General features: G+C 47.2%; 1 protein-coding gene across 3 annotated transcripts in view; it reads left to right on the forward strand.

Moving 5' to 3' along the window:
* The first annotated feature begins 409 nt into the window (after positions 1 to 409).
* enah (ENAH actin regulator) overlaps positions 410 to 17,876 on the forward strand; it is a 34,663-nt gene continuing 17,196 nt past the window's right edge. For 2 of the 3 annotated variants that reach the window (XM_080490737.1, XM_080490738.1), the window contains exons 1-4: positions 410 to 530; positions 11,885 to 12,050; positions 12,626 to 12,803; positions 17,043 to 17,115. In XM_080490737.1, coding sequence (XP_080346863.1) covers positions 517 to 530; positions 11,885 to 12,050; positions 12,626 to 12,803; positions 17,043 to 17,115 — 431 coding nt within the window. In that variant the 5' untranslated portion in view covers positions 410 to 516. Of the gene's footprint in view, positions 531 to 11,884; positions 12,055 to 12,625; positions 12,804 to 17,042; positions 17,116 to 17,876 lie in introns of all 3 variants that reach the window. The other variant, XM_080490736.1, reaches the window with a different exon arrangement.

The following is a 17,876-nucleotide window of genomic DNA, read 5'->3' on the forward strand; positions in this document are numbered from 1 at the left end:
CGGCCCGGTGTTTCACACCTCGGTGTCGGGAGCGTGATGCATGTGGTTCCTGCGAGCTTTCCTTCTTTGGTAGCGGGGCGGCATGTGTGTGTATTGGAAGGAGTAAAGCTGGCATTGTTGCGGCCTGACACACGGCTCTCCTCCTCAGCCAGGTCTGACGCCAGCGGGGCAGAATGTCTATTTTTGGAGACTTGGGGCAGATATTCCTCCAGCCCCGGCTGTAGAATTATTGCACCCCTCACATACCCCTGGCCCAGCTGCTCCACATTTAGCCTTGGCTCCAGAGAGGTGGGAGCATCGGGGAATGTGGAGAGGTGGTGGTGGTGGTGGGTGATGACGTGTCCCCCCCCCCCCCCCCCCCCCCCGCCCCCCCCGCAGTCCTCCGGTCTCCCGCCGGCCTCAGCTGCTCAGTCACTCAGTGGGTGGAGAAAGTAGAAGACCCAGAACCGATAGCTCCTCCAGCAGCAGCGTCTCTTGCGGTGGATTGTCCAGATCCACCTGTGAACGGACTCCAGGATGACCCGGGACTCGTGAGTATCACAGCGGCCGTCGCCGCCGCACCTGGAATAAAACCACTTCCTGGTCTCCTCACACCTGACGGAGGAGAGCTGACGGAGTCAGAGCTTCATGAGGAGATGATCTCCGAGGTTCCCCACACTTTAACTCTCAGCCCCGTCGTCTCACTCATTTATTATTTGCGGGTGTGAGAAGCTGCCGCCACATGAGGGGAGTTTATATTTATAGAGGCTGAAGCAGCTCGATTACGTGACGCTGCTCATGTCACTGTTTCTGGACGTGGTTGGATCCGGACGCTTCCTGTGTCCATGTCCAAGTCTTCCAGTGGGGTTTGTTATTGGTACCAGAGGTTTCATTACATTTTCATTTCGTTAAATACTTTATTTAGCATCATCTTCATTTCCAATGGGCAATTCCTTTATTTATATAAATGTATATTTCGAATAACAAATATAATATTTCTTCATAACCAGAGAAAAACTCAGTCTTCTACTTGAATTTGATTTCTCAACATACATTATTATGTTTAAAATACTCCCTTTTCATCAATCAGCAGTGCAAAAATAACTGAATGAAATAATCATAAAGAGTGGTGCATCATCTATTTAAAAAAAACAACAACTCAATAACAGAGCTGTCTAAAAGTTGTACAGAACAAATAAATAAATATGTGATCGTTTCTTGAAAAAGGATGAAAACCGTACATTTTGGTCGTTTCTAAAACAAGCTGGACAGTGGCGGAGACGTGTTTGAGAAGCAGGAGACAGTCGGTCTCTGGTTTATTAGAAAGTTTGTGTTTTTGACCGGTCAGCACTTTTCCTCTGAACACTTCAAGAGTGTCGTGTGATTTTCACCGAGCTTCTCAAGACGAGTGGAACTAATGCTGCTGAATTATTGACTGGTGCTCATTGTCTGTGGTCACTGTTTCGTGTGTGTGTGTGTGTGTGTGTGTGTGTGTGTGTGTGTGTGTGTGTGTGTGTGTGTGTGTGTGTGTGTGTGTGTGTGTGTGTGTGTGTGTGTGTGTGTGTGTGTGTGTGTGTGTGTGTGTGTGTGTGTAACAGCTGGTGGACAGTAATACAAGTTCACCCGGCAACAATGACGCCATTGTCCAGACAAGACGACACACATAGGTCAGATAACAGCAGTCTGACACACGAACACACACACACACACACACACACACACACACACACACACACACACACACACACACACACACACACACACACACACACACACACACACACACACACGCCAGTGATCCTTCTGTCACATTGTATATTCTTAGATAGCTATAGCTCCTCTGTAGTGGCTCTATAGCTCCTCTGTAGTGGCTCTATTGCTCCTCGGTAGTGGCTCTATAGCCCTCTGTAGTGGCTCTATAGCGCCCCTGTCGTGGCTCTATAGCTCATCTGTAGCGGCTCTATAGCTCCCCTGTCGTGGCTCTATAGCTCCTCTGTAGCAGCTCTATAGCTCCCCTGTCGTGGCTCTATAGCTCCTCTGTAGTGGCTCTATAGCTCCTCTGTAGTGGCTCTATAGCTCCCCTGTCGTGGCTCTCTAGCTCATCTGTAGTGGCTCTATAGCTCCTCTGTAGTGGCTCTATAGCTCCTCTGTAGCAGCTCTATAGCTCCCCTGTCGTGGCTCTATAGCTCCTCTGTAGTGGCTCTATAGCTCCTCTGTTGTGGCTCTATAGCCCTCTGTAGTGGCTCTATAGCGCCCCTGTCGTGGCTCTATAGCTCATCTGTAGCGGCTCTATAGCTCCCCTGTCGTGGCTCTATAGCTCCCCTGTCGTGGCTCTATAGCTCCTCTGTAGTGGCTCTATAGCTCCCCTGTCGTGGCTCTCTAGCTCATCTGTAGCGGCTCTATAGCTCCCCTGTCGTGGCTCTATAGCTCCTCTGTAGCAGCTCTATAGCTCCCCTGTCGTGGCTCTATAGCTCCTCTGTAGTGGCTCTATAGCTCCTCTGTCGTGGCTCTATAGCTCCTCTGTAGGGTCTTTCACTAAATCATTAATAATCCAACATATCTCTCAGATTTTTAAATGTGTGTTTTTTTCTCTTAATTCCCACTTTGAGGTGAAAAATGCGACGGGACAGATCAAAAGTCTAAAACGGGTCATTTCCATAATACGTTGTGTGTTTTTATTCGCACGTTTTAATTTCACCAATGCGACGTGAACTACGGTTCGTTCAAAACAGCACAACGTTATACATTATCATCTGTGCTGCTTTTATTTTGACAGTTCAAGATGTTTCATGGCTGCAGGAGGAATTTGGGTCAAATCGTGTGTCGTGGTTTCAGATCTGTCCGATTAAAAGAACGATGCATCATTTTAATCGTTCTATTGAAGATGTTTTTGTGTGTTTTGGTTTGATTTTGGCGAGGCTGCTCGAGGAAGCCCAGCATTCCTCCGACTTGACGTTTTAGAACCTCTTGCTTGCAGCAGGATTTATGGCCTCTGATTGTGTTCTCCTGTAAAATGACCCCCGCGTTTCTCGGTGTACCTGCAGTGGTCGCGGGGGAATAGAGGCTGGGTTCTTTTTCTGCCGTGTTCAGCTCCATTTTTGCCCGACTGGCTGTAATTAGAAGCTGCGTGAGAGAACAGTAACTTTATCCTGCAGTCGGCCTTCGATCGGGACCAAACGCAGCTTTGTTTCCTCGGGAAGCATCTCTGGAAGAATGAAAGTTTTACTGCACCTGTCGAGAAAACCTGATCTGCATCCCCTGACCTCCGAGTGACACCAGTGTGTGTGTGTGTGTGTGTGTGTGTGTGTGTGTGTGTGTGTGTGTGTGTGTGTGTGTGTGTGTGTGTGTGTGTGTGTGTGTGTGTGTGTGTGTGTGTGTGTGTGTGTGTGTGTGTGTGTGTGTGTGTGTGTGTGTGTGTGTGTGTGTGTGTGTGTCGTGAGGCCTTAAAGAGTTTTTCTCCGTACGGTTCAGTGCTCCACGACTCCTGTTACCTACGGTCTCGCCCTGCTGCCATATGTGGCTCTACAGCTCCTCTGTAGCGGCTACATTTATAGAATGTGAAAGTTATTATTAGAATTGATGTTTTAATTTTGCATTACGACAAAAATACACAAACACTGGTGATTGTATCTGTGTTGATAAAGTATTCTATCGGTTATTTGGCTGTGATTCTGGCGATCGGTCGGCCAGCGGGTCGGAGTTACGTGATGCACCTGAACGCATCACGCAGGACAGCAGATACTGACACAGAAAACTCACTCACAGTTTTGCCACTTTGGCTTTTATGAACAAACATGGAACCGAAATGTAAACATTGCTTTGGGTATCAACGTTACAATTGGACCTGTTCTGCAATTTGAATGTGATGACGCTGAGTGAATCGGCGGCATGAAGCTCGATAACCCGTAAAAAATCCATAAACCGGTCGTCGTTGAAGCGGCAGGGTTCAGAGCGTGTGAAGGAAGCAGCAGCTTATCGTCCGGATGTTACGGGAGCTGGAGGAGGAACATGTTGACCGAGGAATCGCTTACACGAGAAACCGTCACTTTTTTTATTACCGGCTTTCTTTGACGCATTAGACCGCTGGAGGCTACGGAGCGCTGGTACCACTGCTCATGTGCACATCCGCCCTGGTAAATAGTCCCTCCTGCTCACGTGCGAGTAACAAACATGGCGGGCTCCGTGGTGGCGGGACTCACGGCCCGTATTCTGGTTTTATAGTTGAGACTCTCGCCTGATAGCTTCTCATTCGTCCTCCGTCCATAAGAATGTCGGGTTTCCTCTATGGTAACGTTTTATGATGTATCGGTCCCTCCACACGCCTGCGTGGTTTCATTACAAAAGCAAGTGACAGCGCCACCTTGTGGGTTGGGGGGGGGGGGGGGGGGGGGGGGGGGGGGGGGGGGGGGTGAGAGAGAGAGAGAGAGAGACCCCCGCCGCTCCTCACCAGCAGCCCAGAAAGAGCAGAGCCTGTTGCCTAGAAACGTGTGTGTGTGTGTGTGTGTGTGTGTGTGTGTGTGTGTGTGTGTGTGTGTGTGTGTGTGTGTGTGTGTGTGTGTGTGTGTGTGTGTGTGTGTGTGTGTGTGTGTGTGTGTGTGTGTGTGTGTGTGCAGGCTGGCTCGCTGACATTGCACGTATGAATCCGGGGGAATCACAGTGATACGGAGGCTGACAGTGAGAGGAGGGGGGGGGTTGGGGGGTGGGGGTGGGGGGGTCATTTGTGTGATGATGGAAGCTGTTCTGGGCGGAGGAAGAGGAAGCGGGGAGATTCACTTTGGCGTTTGAGGAGAGGAGGAGGAGGAAGAGGAGGAGGAGAAGGAGGAGGGGGGCTTGTGTTTGGAGAGGGACGGTGGGCAGGACGACGGCGATGGAGGTGTCAGCCGCTGGCGGCGGGGGTGCAGACGGGCTGCAGGCGCGACTGGCCAAAGCCTCCAGCTTCAGCCTCACGCAGACATGTGTGCTCGCCTCCAACATGGAAGTCCACCGGTACGTACAGCTGTGTGTGTGTGTGTGTGTGTGTGTGTGTGTGTGTGTGTGTGTGTGTGTGTGTGTGTGTGTGTGTGTGTGTGTGTGTGTGTGTGTGTGTGTGTGTGTGTGTGTGTGTGTGTGTGTGTGTGTGTGTGTGTGTGTGTGTGTGTGTGTGTGTGTGTGTGTGTGTGTGTGTGTGTGTGTAACCAAGGGGTTTTCCAGAAGAAGAGATGAGATGTATAGAAAGCATTAACCCTTCGGGGGACTTTTAAGATGGTTCTTACTAAAAACCGCGACCGTAACACACATTCTGTCCTCTGTGATCGTGTGAGAGCTGTTGCGTTTTACCGAACAATGAAAGAGGTGAGATCCAGCCTCTGAACGGTTCCAGTACTTCAATAACAGCCACACAGACAGCAGCTTTTATTTTTTTTAACCTGGAGAATGTGCAGACTGTCCTCAGGAGGTTCTGACGAGCACTTCCTGGCGGACAGCGTCCTCTGGAACCAGATGGTCAATCTCATTTTGAAGGGCTCATATTGTCCAGAATTCACTTCCTACTGGTTTTTCAACGTCCTGGACTGACGTCCCAGAAGTGAAGACAGTCTGTCCTCTCTGTCCCTGGCTTGTTTCAGGTTTTAAAAAGTGTGTTGCTCCAACCAGCCAATCAGAAATCAAAACCCTATATAGTGTCATCGGGGGTTGAGCCAATCCCAATAAAGGTAGGCCCTCCCTTTGACTCCTCCCACAATTAGGCAGCTCTGCTGAAGCAGATGGCACCACGAGAGGAAGTACTTCCTCCTCTTCCCAAGGTTAATCCAGTCACTGGGCCCCTGCATGATCAACACAGGCCTCATTTCATGTTCAGGGTCCACAAAGCCTCAGCCCACCGAGGTTTCTTCATTAGTGAACGGCTGTTAGAGACTGAGACCTGGACTTTCTCCAGACCTGAATCCCGTAGAAAACCTCTGGGATCACTGAAGATTAAAGAGACTAGAAATAGGATTTGGTCAATGCGGAAAAGAAATTTCCCCGAGGGGATTAATGAAGTATGATTAGTTTTAGTTTGGTACATTTCTTTTCGTGGATCAACGGAGCGGCCGTGTCGAAGCTCGTCACTCTGAACCCAGAACCTCAATGAATGGGTTTGATGCCTCAGCAGACACTAAGTCCACGTGTGAACAGCAGGGGGCGCCATTGTCAAGTTGTGATTGATGCTCAAGGTCACATGACAAGTTACTTAGATATTGACAGTTGTGGTTTACCCTCCACTGTCACCGGCTTCAGTTTCAATGAAGTGTTTGAGATGAAGAAGTTCATGTTTCTACTTAAAGACTCTACGTTCATGATGAACTCTCACGGTAGAATGAAGGTTTTGGTCACATTCACTTTATAAACCGGATCAAACCGCCTGGAAAACGTCCTGCAGTGACACCAGCTGCTGGTTTGGGGGCGCTGTGGCCTGAAACAAACACTGACCAGAGAGGAAGTAAAGAAGAAACACGGCTCATTGATTGGTCCGGACCGAAAGAGGAAATCCCGCTGCTTTAGTGGTGGCGAGGCCAGTTAGCTCGTGGCTAACGGGGAGCCACAAACAACCTTGATATAAAGTCTTCGGACCAGATATCAATGAGAGTCTTCCTCACCACTTCTTCCTCTCTACTCCTGTTGTAAGGCCGAAGCTATTGGGGAAACCTTCCGACAATAACGATGAGATGAGAGATCGCAACCAACGTATAAAGCTGAAATCCATTAAAACCACTGGTGGCTACTTCCTGTTTGTGGTGGAATCCTTCCGAGCTCGGCGTAATTATGGACTTTCCTCTGTGAGCAACACACGAGTTAAAAACTGTGTTTAACCCTCCACACAGATTGCTGACATTTCTGTGACCCTCCGAGCAGCAACGCTTCCTCAACACGGCGGACCACAGGCGGTTTCAACACGAGTGTTTGTGACAGAAAATCAAGGTGCTTTATGAGCTTTTGAGTGCCTTTAGCGTCGATTCAGCATTGTGTCGTCGTCGTCCCCCCCCCCCCCCCCCCCCCCCCCCCCGACGAGACAGAGCTGCACAGTCCGGCGTGTGAAAGCTCAGATTGTTGGTCTTCCTGCTGCTGAAGTGACGGCGTCGCCTGTCAATGAGATCCTTGTTTCTGTGTGAATGTGTGCGCCTGTAAAGATCTGCCAGAGCCCCAGTTAACACGTGTGTGTGATCTGAACCACTGACCTGCGTGTGTGTGTGTGTGTGTGTGTGTGTGTGTGTGTGTGTTGTGACTGCTGCTTCCCGTTTGAAACTGAATTCAATCATTTGTTGATGCTCAGTGTGAGCGACATGAAAAGTTAACTTGGAAATGATTAATCATCTAAATCCATCGTATCAAAGTGTCGGAACGCCGCCGTGTGATTTAGGACGTGAGACTATAACCCGTAGATCGCAGTCAGATTTTGACTTTTGGAAATTCAGTGTCACCACTCCGGTTAAGTTTCTAAATAACCTTGAAGACATTTCTGACGTGAAGTCGTTTCCATTACTGTTTCGTTAAGAGCAGAGATCGTATCACAACACTGAGACCCAGAACTGACCAGCAGGGGGCAGCAACACCCATGTGTTTTGAGTGATCCGATCACATGTGGCGAGTCCTGACAAACTGTTTACACTCGTCCGTTTCATGTGTTTGGCGTAAAATATTTGAGTTTGGATTGTGTCGCTACCTTTACGTCACTTCTGACGAACGGGACGGTTGTGATACGAGTCTTCCAGCTCGCTTGACGGTTCCTCTGTCCAGGTCACAATTAGGCGCCGTCTCTCTGCAGACCTCCAGGCACCGACGGCCATTTTCTTTTAAATTTCACTGGCGACGTATACACACGGCTGTTTGTGCCGGGACGGCATTTCTGGCTTCCCCACTGACGAAAGACGTGGATGGTACCGAAAGAAACCCTGTGACCAACAGTTACGAATTTCCGCTTCCCTTCCATTGAGGTACCGAGCACTACGGAACGGGTCGTTGGTCGGTGACGATCGTCACTTTGGACAAGCCGCAATATTTAAATACTTCATCGGCTGTAAACGCTCCCGTAGTTTACATTTTTGTTAATTTAGTTTATTGAAATGTTGGCGCGACACTGCCCCCTGGTGTTCCGACGAGGTGCAGACGCTCCTCCCAGTACCAGAAGAGGAGGAGCTTCAGTGTTCTGCTTTAAAGAACTATACAGGGATGGAGTTGTCGAACATGAAACTGGAGCTCTGGTGTGTACAGTATGTACTGTATCATGTACTGTATCTGCTCAATACCCCACAACAGCAGTAACAAACTGGCTGCTGCAGTTCATGGAGATCGTAGAAACATCTGATCCCAAGACGTTTCCACACTGAAGTCTCGTGCTGAGAGGTCTTATCTGGTTCCTGTGGAGAGCAGTGAAGCTCGCAGGACAAAAAAAACCCCCATGAATCATGGTTTGTGTTTGGCAGACACACTGAATCAGATTTTACTTTCCATTTTTGGTTTTTGCTGTGTTTGGACCAGTCGCTCGGCTGCTTACGTAACTTTGGCCTACAAGCAGTGAGAATACTCACAAAGTCAGCACATTCCTCTGTGTGTGTGTGTGTGTGTGTGTGTGTGTGTGTGTGTGTGTGTGTGTGTGTGTGTGTGTGTGTGTGTGTGTGTGTGTGTGTACACATCACTTTTCACCAAATAAAATTCCCCAGGAGCCACAAACAAAAAACAAATGAAGAGGACAGTTACTAAGGTCGTTTACACAGTGTTTACACAGTGTTCCTCTACTGTACATCTAAAAACTGGAACCAATGTTGAATTTGAGTTTCCTGACTGAAGCTTCTCGGGCTGTTTTGACTGGATGTTTTTATCTTTCCGTCTCTCTACCTGTGTCTTGTGGTTTCCTAACTTTCAGGTCTTCCTCATATCATATCAAAGCTCCAGGTAAATCAACAGGTTGCGAGTGAAACTATTTTCCTCCGATACTTTTCTTTAGTTGGATTTAATTCTGGTTTTCTTACCAAGAGGCGACTTTGGAAATTCAACGTTTCTCAGCCGAAGGCAGACTCAGTAGGAGGAGACGGATTTTACTCTTCAGTCTTTCCTTCCAATGGTCACATGATCTCAACGGGGGGAAAAGAGTCCCTTTGAAAGATTGTGTGATAAAATCAAACATGGTTTTATTATTGTTTGTAATTCAGAGATATCACACCGTGTTTTCTAATGAAGATCAGACGGTGAAACATCAGAGGATTAAAGCATCAAACCAACATCTCATCAGTCATGTGATAATTAGTTTGTCATCCAGCCTCCAGGAAGCTGAACCTGAACCTGACACTCCTCCTCTCCTCCTCCTCTCCTCCTCCTCTCCTCCTCCTCTCCTCCTCCTCTCCTCCTCTCCTCCTCCTCTCCTCCTCTCCTCCCTCTCTGCCACCAGCAGGATGGCTCTTCATGGCCATCTTCATTTAAAGCGTCATTAACATTCATGAAGGGATGAAAATACTCTGATCTCATATTCAATTCTTCATTCCTATTCCCCTCACATTGTGTGAGTGAGAAATAGCTCGTTTTAGTTGCACCTAAACTTCACACAGAAAACGACCCGGCAGGTGGTGGTGTACCTGACAGGTGGTGGTGTAGCTACAGTTAATAATGTACCTGACAGGTGGTGGTGTACCCAACAGGTGGTGGTGTAGCTACAGTTAATAATGTACCTGACAGGTGGTGGTGTACCCAACAGGTGGTGGTGTAGCTACAGTTAATAATGTACCTGACAGGTGGTGGTGTACCCAACAGGTGGTGGTGTAGCTACAGTTAATAATGTACCCGACAGGTGGTGGTGTAGCTGACAGGTGGTGGTGTACCCGACAGGTGGTGGTGTAGCTGACAGGTGGTGGTGTACCCAACAGGTGGTGGTGTAGCTACAGTTAATAATGTACCTGACAGGTGGTGGTGTACCCAACAGGTGGTGGTGTAGCTACAGTTAATAATGTACCTGACAGGTGGTGGTGTAGCTGACAGGTGGTGGTGTACCCAACAGGTGGTGGTGTAGCTACAGTTAATAATGTACCTGACAGGTGGTGGTGTACCTGACAGGTGGTGGTGTACCCAACAGGTGGTGGTGTAGCTACAGTTAATAATGTACCTGACAGGTGGTGGTGTACCTGACAGGTGGTGGTGTACCCGACAGGTGGTGGTGTACCCGACAGGTGGTGGTGTAGCTGACAGGTGGTGGTGTACCCAACAGGTGGTGGTGTAGCTACAGTTAATAATGTACCTGACAGGTGGTGGTGTACCTGACAGGTGGTGGTGTACCCAACAGGTGGTGGTGTAGCTACAGTTAATAATGTACCTGACAGGTGGTGGTGTACCCGACAGGTGGTGGTGTAGCTGACAGGTGGTGGTTTACCCAACAGGTGGTGGTGTAGCTACAGTTAATAATGTACCTGACTGGTGGTGGTGTACCCAACAGGTGGTGGTGTAGCTACAGTTAATAATGTACCTGACAGGTGGTGGTGTACCTGACAGGTGGTGGTGTAGCTACAGTTAATAATGTACCTGACAGGTGGTGGTGTGCCTGACAGGTGGTGGTGGGCCTGACAGGTGGTGGTGTAGCTACAGTTAATAGTGTACCTACAGGTGATTGTGTGCCTGACAGGTGGTGGTGTACCTGACAGGTGGTGGTGGGCCTGACAGGTGGTGGTGTACCTGACAGGTGGTGGTGTAGCTACAGTTAATAGTGTACCTACAGGTGATTGTGTACCTGACAGTTGGTGGTGTACCCAACAGGTGGTGGTGTACCTGACAGGTGGTGGTGTAGCTACAGTTAATAATGTACCTGACAGGTGGTGGTGTGCTTGACAGGTGGAGCTTCAAGCATCCATCAGACTCACAATGAGCACGTTTGTTTTCTGGCTGTGGCTGTTTTAAAGTTCTTTCCATCATAAATCTGGACTGGATGACAAACACTATAAAAGGCCCCAATAACAGGACAATATGCTGATTTTAAAGAAAAAGTTTCACTGACGCTGTGGGAAACAAAGACTAACAGCTTACACGTACCTGGGTTTTTACAAAATGGATATTACCTCCTCTACGTTTACAAAAGACAAATCTTCATTGAGACGGACCTGCATATCCACCTGCTTCAGAGCTGCTATGAGCATGCCAGACCTGTAGGGGGCAGTGTAACGAGAAGCATGAAGCCATGATGGCCAATAAGAACCCTGGAAAAAAACACCACGTCCCAAATTGCGACGTCGATGTTGGCCGAGCCCAGATCTCCACTGTGGCCGGAGCTTTCAGGCCCAAACGCTGACAAATAGCACTGTTTTGTTTTTTGTTTTTTTTAATACACGGATACGGGTAAACGTGGCCTAAAACTGCTCAAGTTTCTTTAATCATCAGGTCTGACGGGAGGTCGCTCAGATGGGCTTTTGAAAACACCAACAAAAGAGAATATTTTGGTAATCAAGCAAACATGAAGTACACTGTGTCCTCGTCCTCCTGTGGGGGGACGGACGTCTGATTTAAAGCCTCCTGAAGCCGCCTGCTGCCGGCGTGCGTGTGGGATGTGAAGGCAGAGTGCAGAATGTCGGCGCTCAGGAAGAGGAAGCGTAGGATAGGAAACATGAGTCCGACATGTGAGAATCTGTTTCATTCCACATAGAGAAGAGAAGAAATGGATTATTCTTATTATTCTTTAAAACACCAGATTTAAAACTCCCAGATCTCATCCAACTCCAAACTGTCCAAATGACATATAAAGCAAACAAAGGTGCACTACCAAACAGTTTGCAGAAAAGATTTTTAGAGGGAGAAGGGGAATATAATGTTAGAGGAAAACTACATTTCAGGATGCAAAATGCTAGAATGACGCTGAAGTGTAAGTGAATGTCGGGAGTTTTGACTGATGCCTGTGTGTGTCTGCGTCTCCCCGCAGTGAACAGAGTATCTGCCAGGCCAGAGCTGCTGTCATGGTGTATGACGACGCCAACAAGAAGTGGGTCCCAGCTGGCGGCTCCACGGGCTTCAGCCGGGTCCACATTTACCACCACACCGGCAACAACGCCTTCAGAGTGGTGGGACGCAAGATCCAGGACCATCAGGTCAGTGGGGAGGGGGGGAGGCAAACCTGGCTGAAATGTACAAAACTATGAAATACGATCACATTTCAAACGTACATTTTAAACGGGTGTATCGGTACGTACAGCCTTGCAGTCCGGCACATACTTGCGGAATGCTGGTGTGGTTGTGGGATGGCCGGATTCTTCACCAGGTGGATTCAGGTCACGTTTACACGACAACGCTTGACGCGACGACTCCTAATCAATTTAAAAAAGAAAAGTGTTGTGCAGACACACGATGTAGTTAGTCTGCCGGGCCACAGGAGGGCGCTGTTGCTTGTTTTTGCAATGAAACCACACAGATGTGTGGAGAGAACTAAATCAAGACAACCGACATTCTAGTGGACTGATGATTTTTAATGGATTAGGTGTTGTCGCAGGAAACGTTGTCGTGTAAACGTGGCCTCAGTAACGCGTTACTCTAATATGATCACTTTTTTCAGTCCTAAACTTAAAATCTTTCCCATGTGGATTCTGGTGGAGGAACTTTAAACCACAGCTGGAATGTCTGTGTACCTGAGCGATGCTTCATCCCTCTTTTCTCACCATGTCTGCAGGTAGTGATAAACTGTGCCATACCCAAAGGCCTGAAGTACAACCAGGCCACGCAGACCTTCCACCAATGGCGCGACGCCCGGCAGGTCTATGGCCTCAACTTTGGCAGCAAGGAGGACGCCAACGTATTCGCCAGCGCAATGATGCACGCGCTGGAAGTGCTCAACTCCCAGGACACAGGTAAGACTTCCTGCTCATCAAGTGTTGAGTCCCAGAGCTTTGGCAAAGAGGGATTTTCTCATAATATAATGGTTTAGTCAACATTTTGGTTGTTTCTTGTTGTTGAAATTGGAGATGTTGCTGCAGTGGCGTCTGCAGGATGGAGGAGTCCTGCTGGTTCTGCTGGTTCTGCTGGTTTCTTTGTACCGCCGGATGTGTGGAAGTTTATTGAGGCTGCAGGATTCAGGGGTTCCCTCTGAGTCCTGTTGAAGGGCGAGGAGGTCGTCTGAAGAAGAGGGGCAACCTGGCAGAGAGGAATCGATCCCGTGGTGACCAGTGTGGAGGCGTCACTGGGGGATCAGGTGACCTCGACAGTGACGTCTCGGGTAGCTTGCTAAGAATTCACTGTGAGGCTTTTCAAAATGGGAGTCTCATAATGTATAAATTATTCTTGTGCCTGTCTAAGTGGCAAGGTGCAAAGATTACCTTTTTAATTTAATTCAATTCAATTCAATACTATTCTATTCTATTCTATTTAAATTAAAATTTTATTTTATTTTATTTTATTTAATTTTTTTAATTTTTTTAATTTTTTTAATTTTTTAATTTCATTTAATTTTTTAATTTCATTTAAAATAAAATAAAATAAAATAAAATATATTTAGTTTTATTTAATTTAATTTTATTTTATTTTTAATCTTTTTAATTTTTAATAAAAAAAATTTATTTATTCATTTTTATTTTTTTTTATTTATTTATTATTATTATTATTATTTTATTTTTTTAATTTAATTTCTTATAAAAAAAATTCTGTAAGTAACTCGTCCCTCGTCGTTGGGAGCACGGACACAAAATGCACATCAAAGCGTGTGGGATGTGTGTAATACATATACTGTACAAATGTCAAGAATTAGGAATAAATATTAAGTAAAACAAAAAATAAACAGAAAAAAGTACAGAACATTCGTGAATCCCTCCGAAAAAAACTTGTTGAAAAAATGTTCCCATACAAAGGGGATGAGAGAGGCACCTCGTGGAGGAGATCAAACGAGATCAGCCTCTGTTGCCATGGAGACGCTCCCTGCTCAAGGTTTCACACAGTGATGTAGCTACCTGACAGGCTAGTTAGCATTGATATGCGCTAACGGCTATCATGCGAGCGATGCTAACTTGGTTCCACAAAAGAAATGTGGCGTTGGCGAGGTCATGCGCTCTACCGAGTGTAGCTCTAGTTGTTTTTCATTCATTTGATGGTTCCTCTCGGTTCTCTTGCAGTTTTCAGGCTCAAGCAGGAGTTTTATTTTGACAGCATGGCTGTCATGTGGTCCGAGCGGCTCCCTGATCAGGGTACCATCTGTTAAACATGTGATCCGTGTTCTGATCTGCTCCAACTGGACTTTACATCGATCAGCTATGGTTTCCTCTCCACCGCAGGGTGGAGCTCATGACGCCTGGTAACACTGATAAGAAACTAACCGTCGCTCATCGTGACAACAGACCCTGGAAACGGTGTGTGTGTGTGTGTGTGTGTGTGTGTGTGTGTGTGTGTGTGTGTGTGTGTGTGTGTGTGTGTGTGTGTGTGTGTGTGTGTGTGTGTGTGTGTGTGTGTGTGTGTGTGTGTGTGTGTGTGTGTGTGTGTGTGTGTGTGTGTGTGTGTGTGTGTGTGTGTGTGTGTGTGTAAGTGAGTAAAGGTGATGAAAGCTGAGACGGTCAACAGGCTGTGTATTTGTAGGTCAGAGGTGTTGTAAACATTGAGACCCCCCCCCCCCCCCCCCACCCCCCACCCCACATCTGCCTTTAGTTCCTCAGTAATCTCGAGGTCTGTTTCTCGCTCTCACGGTGAGTGAAGGAAGTAGTGAGGGTTGAGACGCCGTTAGAGGCGACGGTGCAGAAGAAGAGTTTGCTCCTCCCTTCATTAACAGCAGCTGCTCTAGTGTCACCTCATGACGGTTCTCATCAGCAGCTCTGCTGTACGGAACGCCACCGCCGCCTCACTTCAGCCCGTGATGGATCCCAGAGTCGTCAAGTATCGTCACCATCTGACCTGCAGTCAACAAACACCTCATTATCTGGATCTGAGCCAAGGAGCTCTGTTGTTTTAACTCCTTCATATCCAGATGTGTTTCTTTCTTTTCTTTTATGTCACATGTTCATGAAGTCACAGCACATGGAAGCAGTTTGGTCTGATGTGTTTACATCACAGTGACAGTAACGTTGTGACTCCGTTGTGTCGACGTTGTTTAGGAAAACGACGTCAGTGAGACGTACGTTCATGGAGAAAACGAAAAACCTTTCAGCTTTTTGCACTTTGAGATTATTACCGGCTCATTATTCTCTTAAAACAGAGTGTGTGTGTGTGTGTGTGTGTGTGTGTGTGTGTGTGTGTGTGTGTGTGTGTGTGTGTGTGTGTGTGTGTGTGTGTGTGTGTGTGTGTGTGTGTGTGTGTGTGTGTGTGTGTGTGTGTGTGTGTGTGTGTGTGTGTGGGGTGCTGATTGGCTGTGCTGCTGCTGTGGTGTTTCTATTGGTGAATCTCCAGTTGTCATGCAACAACAGTCGGAGCTGGAGCAACCGACCACTGTTGCTATGGTTACTACAATTTGCTATGGTTACTGCAGGTGCTACGGTTGCTACAGTTACTATTGTTGCAACAGTCATTAGAGTTGCTACGGTTACTGCAGTTGCTACGGTTGCGACATTTGCTACAGTTGCTACGGTTGCTAAGGTAACTGCGGTTGCTACAGTTGCTACAGTGCTATGGTTGCTAAGGTTACTGCGGTTGTTACAGTTGCTACAATGCTATGGTTGCTAAGGTTACTGCGGTTGCTACAGTTGCTACAGTTGCTATAGCTGCTACAGTTGCTACAGTGCTATGGTTGCTATGGCTGCTACAGTTGCTACAGTTGCTATGGTTACCAGGGTTTCCAGAAGTTTGGAGGAGAAAAGTTTCATCCACACATTTAGAAATACACGATATAATATAATATATTTGCCGCTCACTCACGGGGAGAACGTACAAAACTCCACAGAGGAAAAGCTCGGCGGAGCGTCTGGTTCTGTTTCTGGTTCTTCTCACTTCGAAAGAACCACAACAAGTTTCATTTAAATATGAACGTGTCCATTACCATGATCGGTGGATTCCAGCCTGAACATGTGGACGTTAACGTTGTCTGACTCTTTAAGACACAAAGAGGAAATGATGTGTGCCGATTGTCTTGTTGCTGGGTAGACCAGACACCATGATCACCAGATGAACTGCAGGTTGTGTCACTCAGTCATGAGCTCACCCTCACATGGTGGCAGGATCGTCCTCACCACGTCCCTCACATGTTCTGGCCCGGACTCAGATTTCTTGTTGACGAGAGGCTGTTGCAGGAGGAAGTGAACATGTGAGGCTCCAGACGTCCCGACTCCCACCGCTTCACCTAATCCCCCCCCCCAGCAGGAGTCACAGTGCAACAGTTGGACCCTCAGACCTCCGGCGGAACCTTCTGGAACAGATTCTCTCTGTGTCATTTGTCTTCTTCTAAATCCAGAAGTGAGAATGTTGGAAGGTCGACCTCCAACATTCATAAAGTCATAAAGTCATAAAGTCATAAATGAACCAACGCTTATTTATATTTTGAAGTTTAGTTGAACACAGTCACTGAAAAAGATTTGTTTTTCGTTCTTATTCTTATTCTTTTTCTTATTATTCATGATGATGATAATTATTTAATTTAATTAATTTTCATTATTTTTAAAAATGTTATTTTATTTTATTTTCATGATTTTTAAAATTACAACTTTGAAAATACTTTGTTGAGCTCCACCACCAGATGACCTCTGAGGCTATCGGACGTATCGCTGACCTCTGACCTCTGGCCTCTGACCTCTGACCTCTGAGGCCGTGTCGAGGGCAGGGAGCCGCTAAACTTTCCAAATCCTGTGTCTGAGATAACCAGCGGTACTGAATGCTGACGATTCAAATGAAAACAGGTTTTTTTTAAAGGTATTTTTTGTGTTTAGATCGCAACATTTTACAAGGAAATGGCAGACGTGCTGAAAACGTTGTAGTTTTCCTGTAGGGCCACTAGAGGGAGCTGTGTTCATGTAATACAATCATCTATGTTTGTGTGCAGGAAGGGAACAGTGAACTGGAAACACCTTGAACCCTGTAAGCAGAGGCTGCCATGAACGGGATGAGGAGGAGGAGGAGGAGGATGATGATGATGATGATGATGATGATGTCAGCTGTATGTTTGTGTGTGTCGCCCCCTACAGGCCCCACATTGCCCAGACCGACCCCCCAGGTTCAGAACGGCCCCACACTGGAGGACATGGACGTTCAGAGGAGGTAAGGAAACAACTGCACAGTTTCCCTCCACGTCCTTACTTAGTTACTTTTTGAAAACAAGGAAGCAGTAAAGTAACTAAGTTACATTTTAAAAGGAGCGATCGGTAATCAGATTACCTTTTCAAGGTAACTGTGGCAACACTGGTCATGAGTGTTGTGGTTCTGAGTGAACCTGACCTTTTACCTCAGAACTCTTTCTTTCTTTTTGTGTTTCTTTCTTTTTTCTTTCTTTTTTCTTTTTCTGTCTTTTTTCTCTTTCTTTCTTTCTTTCCTGCTGACTCGTGAACACGCAACTCTCTCCTTTAATCGTCTCTGTAACGAGCCGAAGGTCACAAACAACCTCAGGAAACACGAACTAACGTAACGAGGGATCGCCGACCAGCCGGAGGAAGACGTGTGGATGAGACGGAGGGATGAAACGCCGGGCGCCATCCTCCGATTAAAAAGACATGAACTGGAAATAATAGGTTGCGGTATAAATAGCTGCGTGGGAGAGAGGAAGTGTTGTGGAGAGCGATGGAGGGAGAAAAGGCGTCCGGGTGTTGAATGGAAGTGAGGATGGAGAGAAGATTTTCTGTTTTTAACACTCGGAGGAAGAAGAAGCTGCTGATAGAAACACGTTCTGCTCCAACATGTTGACGTTCTCACGGTGTTGCCATGGGAAATGTTGTCGTGTTAAACTGGTGATCTTTAATCCCGAGGCTCTGCTGGAGGAAACAGGAAGTTCTGCTTGGTTCTTCTGGTTCTGACTGCCGGGGGGA

This window comes from Lipophrys pholis, assembly GCF_963383615.2.
Source record: "Lipophrys pholis genome assembly, chromosome: 21".
Taxonomy (NCBI): domain Eukaryota; kingdom Metazoa; phylum Chordata; class Actinopteri; order Blenniiformes; family Blenniidae; genus Lipophrys; species Lipophrys pholis.